Raw genomic sequence first — 8410 nt, forward strand, 5'->3', positions numbered from 1 at the left:
TACTTATCGATTAATTAGTATATATCATTGTATAAGTTTAAGGTGTATAGTGTGAACTTTTGCAAAATAAGTACCTCGGTGGTGTCTTCACTACATTCACCTGTGACATAATTACAGTTTTTTTTATGTGTCTTGGGAACATGTAAGGTCTACTCTCTTATTGACTTTCAAGCATATAGTATAGTGTTGATAACTGTAAGTACCATCGTGTACATTAAATTTCTAGAACTTTCAACTTACAGCAGGAAATGTATTCCTTTGACTAATATCTCCCCATTCTACCAAGTCCCAGGATTTGATAACCAGTATTTTTGTCTTTGTTGCTCTTTGGTTCTTTTTTTTTTTTTTTTTTTTTTTTTTTTTACACATGAGTTACAACATTCAGTACCATCTGTTCATTCTCTGTGAATTACCTTACAGAGCAGATAACCTCATTGTCCCTCTGTGTTGTTAAAAATAGCAGGATTTTTTTCTTCTTCCTGAGTAAATGATACTACATTCCGTATACCTGCTAGATTTTTTTCGTTTGATATGTTCCCAATAGTGTAATTTCTGCACTGTATAATAACTTTGTTCTTTTTAAAATCGTTTGAAGAAGTTTTATCCTATTTGATTTTTTGTATCTGTGTGTTTGTGTATGGCATAAGTTTATCCATCTCCATTCGGTGGCCTCTTCCAGCTTACCTTCAGGTTTCAGGTAACAACATTCTTTTTTATTTTTATTTTTTTTTGCAGTACGCGGGCCTCTCAACTGTTGTGGCCTCTCCCGTTGCAGAGCACAGGCTCCGTACGCACAGCGCTCAGCGGCCATGGCTCATGGGCCCAACCACTTCGCGGCATGTGGGATCTTCCCAGACCGGGTCACGAACCCGCGTCCTCTGCATTGGCAGGCGGACTCTCAACCACTGCGCCACCAGGGAAGCCCAGGTAACGACATTCTTACACGTCTCCCGGAATATTATGTGTGTTCTTTGTGAATATACGCATGGAAATGGGACTTATGGAGTATTTAGTTTGTTACCTTACACAGCAAATAATGTAATAAGTGTAAACCTGCTTTGTTTGTACAACATCCCCTTTAAAATCTCTTTTATTTCTGTACCATATCAATAGTATAATTCTCACAGTTAAAAAATGGAACAGTATAATGTTACTTGCTAAGCCAGTTCTTCTTTTCTTTTAAGAAAAAGTTCATTCACTCATATATGAAATGAAAAGCAGTGATACCCCATGTTTATTATTCCCTGTGTCCAGTCAGTCCCCTTATCAGTCCTGGTCTCTCTTTATATGGTCCCTTGATGCAGATAGAAACGCTGTCCTTTTTAGTGTTTCTCAAAAATTTTACGTCATGGTTGTGAAGTTTCATAACTCTGTTTGGCAAAAGTCTTAATTTTGGTGTAATACCATATATTCAACATGAAACATTTATTCATGCATTGTAATGAACAGTATGTCTATGGTGCGTTTTAATTTGTAGATATCTGTCATATACATGTGATAAAGAAATTGCAAGTAAAATCAAACACAGATATAGGAGAAGTATTCCAAACAGTGGTGTTGGGAAGACATGGAAGCTGTGAAATCAAACATTTTTACCTGCAGGAGAATATGTATGATTTTGGGTGTCAGTGGAGAGATGATGAAAGAAATTACAAAAATATGCCTGCATCCCACAACAAAGATGTCATTAATGGAAGAAGTCAATATGTTGAAAGGGATGCAGGGAAGAAGCCTATTGGAAATAGGCTTGCGTTAAGCTTTCATGATGAGCTGCATATTTTTAAAAGTGAACAGAAAATTGATGAGTTTAATCAAGCTGATAAGAGTATCAGCAGTAGTGCCTCATTTTCACCATGTCAAGAAATTTCTCCTCCCGTCCCAACCACAATTTGTAATATACATGGGGGTGACTTTATGCATCCTTTAATATTGACACAAGACAGAAAGCCCAGAGGGGAAGACCTTACAAGTGTAATGAGTTTGGGACAGCCTTTCATCGTGGGTCATACCTCAAGAGACATCACATAACTCATAGAGAAGAGAAATTACATGAATGTGATTTATGTGGGAAGGACCTTAGTTGAAATTCAGGCCTTGTCATTCATAAGAATTCATACTAGAGAGAAACCTTACAAATGTAATGAGTGTGGGAAAACCTTTCATTGCAGCTCACACGTCAAGAGACATCAGTTAACTCATACAGGAGAGAAAGTACATGAATGTGATTTATGTGGGAAGGTCTGTAGTCGAAATTCAGGCCTTGTAATTCATCAAAGAATTCATGCTGTAGAGAAACCTTGCAAATGTAACGAATGTGGCAAGGTCTTTAATCAGAAGGGAAAGCTTGCAGTTCATCATTCTTACTGGAGAGAAGCCTTAGAAATGTAATGCGTGTTGCAAAGTCTTTAGACATAAACGACATCTATGAATCCATCGGAGAACATGAAATGGACAGAAACCTTTCAAATACTGTTAGTGTGGCAAGGTCTTCAGTCACAACTCACACCTTACAAGTCACTGGAGAATACATTTTGTGAAGAAGGCTTTCATATTGAGGGTGGCGAAGCCTTTACTCGGGACTCGACCCCCACTGAATGCTTTTTGCATTCATCCTAAATTACTGTGAGATAGTTTATAATTAAAAGAAACCTTCCAAGTATAATGACTCTCTAAATGTGTCTCAACCCTAACTCTAACCTTATGACCCACCAGAGTATTCATACTGGAGAGAAAGTAATGTTACCAATTGGACAGACCTTTCTTGGGAGCTCACATCTCACCAGTCAATCTTCAGGCACTCCATAAGGAGCATAACATTACAGAGGTTCTCCACCTTCAAACCGTTTTTTTTTAAGCACTCCTTAAAATGTGCTCCCCGTTCTGGAATATGCAGTATATGAATATTTCTTCATGTCCTTTTTTGTGTCTAAATAAATGTCATGACATGCATCTTGATTTACATGATGGTAAAATAGGGGTATAGTACACATATACAAAATATTACAAAACTTTAAAATCATACAGTGTCTCTTTTGTCCTTTCTGCACTCAGTGCAATAATTTTAAAGGATCAATGTTCATGAGTTTTCTCTTTAAAATGAACACTATACAATGGGAACATTTTTCCTTGATAGATAAACTGTAAATTTCATACATTCCCCTTTAAAACATTTTTTTTTTAAGTTTTTGCTAGTTTGTACTTGTGACCATTCAGTGGAGTAGGATGGAACCCCACCCAGAGTTTGGTTTGGTTAGTGAGACTGATATTAACATGTCTTGGATAATTCAGCTCAGTTATTGTTTACTAATTTAGATTCATTACATCCTGAATAGGTCCTCACTGTAGGATTACATGAAGACCTACCATCAGGTTGGTCTGCATAGGAAGAGTTTTAACATAATACCCAGCTCATCCATGTATGTGGATTGTCTAGATGCCCAATTCAATTGACAATTCAGGTGTAGTTCTCTTTCCCAGGTCACAGAAAACAGAAGACCCTTCATCACTTCAATAAAGAGTAGCTTCTGACTTACCAGCTTATTTCTGTGATAGGGGGATAAATTTTACATGCCTGAGTCCTCCAGTCTCAGAGCCCAGGTCTTGTCCCTGAGTTTCTGGAGCTGAGTTTGGCCTCCTGCTAGAATGTGAATAGAAACAGAATAGTTGATCTGTAGGATGAGAGTATGATATGAAATAGCCCTTACTACTCTGGGTAAGTAGCACTGTCCAGGTACAGCCTGTTCCCTTCAGGCACACTTCCCTCTAGAAGCAGAAACATAGTACATGGGGGGGGTCACTCTGCAGAGTATATGTTTCTCTTTACTGGTGGGACCCTGTGCTGTGCTGTCCCCCTTATTCAGTCCTCAGGGTGTTGGGAGTGACTGTAGGCCTGGTATCCCAGCACCCGGCCCTCTGCCTGCCAAATCCCGAGATTGTCATTGCAAGTCAGGTATCTTTTTATTTGGGTGTGAAATCGCACTGAGGCTGCTCTCTTCTCTTCGCTTTTCTGCCACGGACAGCCTTTTGTGACATTTTCCATTGTAAAACCCTTTACTACCAGTAATTGTGTATGGAACAGTTAATCAAAAGAATGAAAATAGTATTTATATGTGTATGATTCACACTTAACTGCTGCCATTACATTTTGCTATAGTTTAATTCTGAATTAATTAAAATGGGTATCCTATTTGAATTAATAAAATTCAGTCAGTTTTCATAACCCTGGGTGAATCATGTTTCTTCAGCCAGCACAGTTTGGTTCCACCTCAGTGCTTTATAACAGAAGCACCATTAGGCTCTTAGGGTTGAAAGAATCTGTAACAGTTTCTTTCCGTGATGGAATCAAACAACATACAGTTTAGGAATTATATATTCATAATTTGTACCTGACTTATTCTCTGTAAACTCTGCTCCAGAATATTCATGCAGCTATAATGAAAATACCATAGGAGTTCATTTAAGGCTCTGCCTTCTATTGAAATACAAAAATTGAACCAAGTAAATTGGGTTTCTTGAGTGCTTTACGAATTGCGGTGCATCCCATTTGAAACGGAGCAGGACCCTGAGGGCCTCCTGGACACGGAAGCCTCTCTGTGTCTCTTGTTTCCTGTTTGTAGGGAATAGGCTTCAGCCTCCATGATCTTCCCTGAGTTTCAAAGGGCAGATGGAAACAGTTGCTAATCAGGATACAGAGACAAAGGAATGGCAGTCAAATAATAGTGCATCCTTGGGATAGGATCCTCCTGCCTCAAGGGATACACATAACAATATCTTTGAGCTTTTCTGCAGAACAAAATTTGCACAGGCTTCGGACGCGCAGGCTCAGCGGCCATGGCTCACGGACCCAGCCGCTCTGCAGCATGTGGGATCTTCCCGGACCCGGGCACGAACCCGTGTCCCCTGCAACGGCAGGCGGACTCTCAACCACTGTGCCACCAGGGAAGCCCTGCAAAACAAAATTTGATGAAGCATTCTTCATTCTGGAAACATCAGGAGATCACCTGAGGCCAGATTAAAGGAAGCAGGCCCTGCACACACCCTGATACTTATCAACAGCCCTGCCCTTGAACAAGTGCTGTAAAACTCCTCACCATATCCCCCTTCCCCGCCTCTGCTTGGGACATACAGTTTTTTTTTTTTTTTTTTTTTTTTTTTTTTTTTTTTTTTTAACATCTTTATTGGGGTATAATTGCTTTACAATGGTGTGGGACATACAGTTTTGAAGGGCACGAGCCTGCTGTGTCCCTCTTTGGTTGGCAAAGCAATAAAGTTATTCTTTTCTACTTCACTCGAAGCTCTGTCTCTGAGATTTGATTTGGGACCGTTGTGCAGAGGCTGAGTTTTCACCATCACATCTAGATGATAAAGTGGTGCTCAAAGCTGTACAAGCCAGAAAGCTTTTATAGATAGAAGCTAGGCAGCATAAGAATTTTATTGCAAAGACCCAGCAATTCCACTACTGGGCATATACCCAGAGAAAACCATAATTCAACAAGACATATGCACCCCAATGTTCATTGCGGCACTATTTACAATAGCCAGGTCATGGAAGCAACCTAAATGCCCATCAACAGATGAATGGACAAAGAAGATATACATATATACAATGGAGTATTAGCCATAAAAAGGAACAAAATTGGGTTATTTGTAGAGACATGGATGGACCTAGAGACTGTCATACGGAGTGAAGTAAGTCAGAAAGAGAAAAATATCATATATTAATGCATATATGTGGAATCTAGACAAAGGGTACAGATTAACTGATTTGCAAGACAGAAATAGAGACACAGATGCAGAGAACAAACATATGGACACCAAGGGGGAAAGGGGGTGGTGGTGGTGGGATGAATTGGGAGATTGGGATTGACATATATATACTAATATGTATAAAATGGGTAACTAATAACTTGCTGTATAAAAAATAAATGAAGTTCAAAAAAAATTGATGCAAATGACAGCATACTATGCACACTGTTTTATACTTAAATTTTTCATTAGTATATATCTTGGAGATAATTCCAGGACATATAATTTAAAAAAATTTTTTTACTGTGAAGAGAAGAAAAATTTTTTCGTCGACTTTACATTTTTCTGGGGGAGGTATGGCAAAGGTCTTATCCTTTTGTTTACCTCAGTGGTATCATTCATGAAATTCCAGAGTGGTTGGTTTAAGGTCACATTCCTGGGAGGGTTGTAACTGCAATAAAGTCTTGTTTTGCTGTCTTTGGGGCAAATGACCACTTTGGGACTGTTTTATTTTTTTCAACACTCCCTAAAACCTGTCCCCCATTCATGAATATGCAGTACATGGCATGCACCTTGATTTACATTATGGGAAAATAGGAATATAGTAAGCACATGCGAAATATTAGCAAAATTTAAAATCATACGATCTCTTATGCTTGAATTGCTCAGGGAAATAATTTGAAAATATCAATGTTCATGAGTTTTATAAACGAACAATATACAAGAGGAACTTTTTCCTTTGAGAGATAAAGTAGAAATTTCATACATTCACTACCCAAACATTCTTTATTTTTGGTAATGTGCACTTGTAACCATTCACTGGAATAGGGTTGGAACCCCATCCAAAGTTTTGTTTCGTCATTGAGCCTGATGCTAACATTAAAGTGTTATGCGAATATTTGTTACATACTTCAGCTGTCTAGGGGGACAGGGGAGACTTCCAAGTTGTTTTAAAATGGTTTGAGAGAACAGGGAATGGTGACTGGCTTGGTGTGTTAATGTGATTACCAGGTGAGGCTTGATGGAGGATACACTTGCGGTTTGAACTTTCAGTTTGTATCACAGGATGGAGCCATCAGGCTTCTTTATCAGCTTGCCCACATAGGCTGGATAGGAAGAGGTTGTGACCTATTCGGTGTCAGTAGTGAAACATCAAAAACTGGAGTCAGATTGTTCAATTAAATGCAATATTTACTCTTGAACCTCCTGGTTTCTTGGTTAGGACACACTATACGCTTCTTCATGCTAATAATGTTATTACATTTTTTTTTTTCTCCTGCAGCAGACATATTGTTCAATTGGGTTGTTGAAAATGCTTGTAAGATACTATTTTTAAAAATTGCCTAAATACATTTACCCTGTTTAATAAAAATAATGTGTGTGGGGCTTCCCTGGTGGCGCAGTGGTTGAGAGTCCGCCTGCCGATGCAGGGGACGCGGGTTCGTGCCCTGGTCCGGGAAGATCCCACGTGCCGCGGAGCGGCTGGGTCCGTGAGCCATGGCCGCTGAGCCTGCGCGTCCGGAGCCTGTGCTCCGCAACGGGAAAGGCCACAACGGTGAGAGGCCCGCATACCGCAAAAAAAAAAAAAAAAAAATTAATGTGTGGAACTGTTTATTGGATAATATAACTAAGCAATTTAGTAGAAGAGCAATTATCCAAGGGCTATTAAATTTTCATTTCAAATAACGTTACTAAGCAATATGTTACATGGTTTATTTTCTACTGTAATATTTTTGTTTTTATTTTTCTAAAAATATTTATTTATTTGGTTGTGCTGAGTGTTAGCTGAGGCATGGAGGATCTTCGTTGCGGCATGCGGGATCTTTTAACTGTGGTACGCGGGATCTTACTGCAGCATGTGGACTCTTAGTTGCAGCCTGCATGTGGGATCTAGTTCCCTGATCAGGAATCAAACCCGGGCCCCCTGCATTGGGAGTGCAGAGTCTTAACCACTGGACAGCCAGGGAAGTCCCTGTTTTCTTTTTTTAACATCTTTATTGGAGTATAATTGCTTTACAATAGTGTTAGTTTCTACTTTATAACAAAGTGAATCAGCTATACATATACATATATCCCCATATCTCTTCCCTCTTGCATCTCCCACCCTCCCTATCCCACCCCTCTAGGTGGTCACAAAGCACCGAGCTGATCTCCCTGTGCTATGCAGCTGCTTCCCACTAGCTATCGATTTTACATTTGGTAGTGTATATATGTCCGTGCCACTCTCTCACTTTGTCCCAGCTTACCCTTCCCCCGGCCCCGTGTCCTCAAGTCCATTCTCTAGTAGGTCTGCGTCTTTATTCCCGTCCTGCCCCTAGGTTCTTCATAACCTTTTTTTTTTTTTTTTAGATTCCATATATATTTGTTAGCATACGGTATTTGTTTTTCTCTTTCTGACTTACTTCACTCTGTATGACAGACTCTAGGTCCAACCTCACTACAAATAACTCAATTTCGTTTCTTTTTATGCCTGAGTAACTGTTGTGTTTTTTTTAAATACACTTTTTCCTTAGCATTATTTTTTCCTTCCAGACATATTCCATTTTTAAAAAATGTATTGCTTTTTTGAAAACTAAATTTATTTATTTTATTTATTTATTTTTGGCTGCGTTGGGTCTTTGTTGCTGTGCGCGGGCTTTCCCTAGTTGCGGTGAGCGGGGCGGGG

At 39.3% G+C, this 8410-nt stretch overlaps 2 protein-coding genes across 2 annotated transcripts in view; both read left to right on the forward strand.

Moving 5' to 3' along the window:
- The window catches only part of LOC103087371 (zinc finger protein 665-like), a 67367-nt gene extending 64979 nt beyond the window's left edge, over positions 1 to 2388 (forward strand). Inside the window, 1 exon segment of the mRNA XM_082931030.1 lies at positions 2092 to 2388. Coding sequence (XP_082787156.1) covers positions 2092 to 2388 — 297 coding nt within the window.
- LOC103087643 (zinc finger protein 239-like) overlaps positions 2388 to 8410 on the forward strand; it is a 23906-nt gene continuing 17883 nt past the window's right edge. The window contains exons 1-2 of the mRNA XM_007455901.1: positions 2388 to 2475; positions 3861 to 3949. Coding sequence (XP_007455963.1) covers positions 2388 to 2475; positions 3861 to 3949 — 177 coding nt within the window. The remainder of the gene's footprint in view (positions 2476 to 3860; positions 3950 to 8410) is intronic.

Source organism: Lipotes vexillifer, unplaced genomic scaffold, assembly GCF_000442215.2.
Source record: "Lipotes vexillifer unplaced genomic scaffold, Lipotes_vexillifer_v1.1 scaffold1665, whole genome shotgun sequence".
Classification (NCBI taxonomy): domain Eukaryota; kingdom Metazoa; phylum Chordata; class Mammalia; order Artiodactyla; family Lipotidae; genus Lipotes; species Lipotes vexillifer.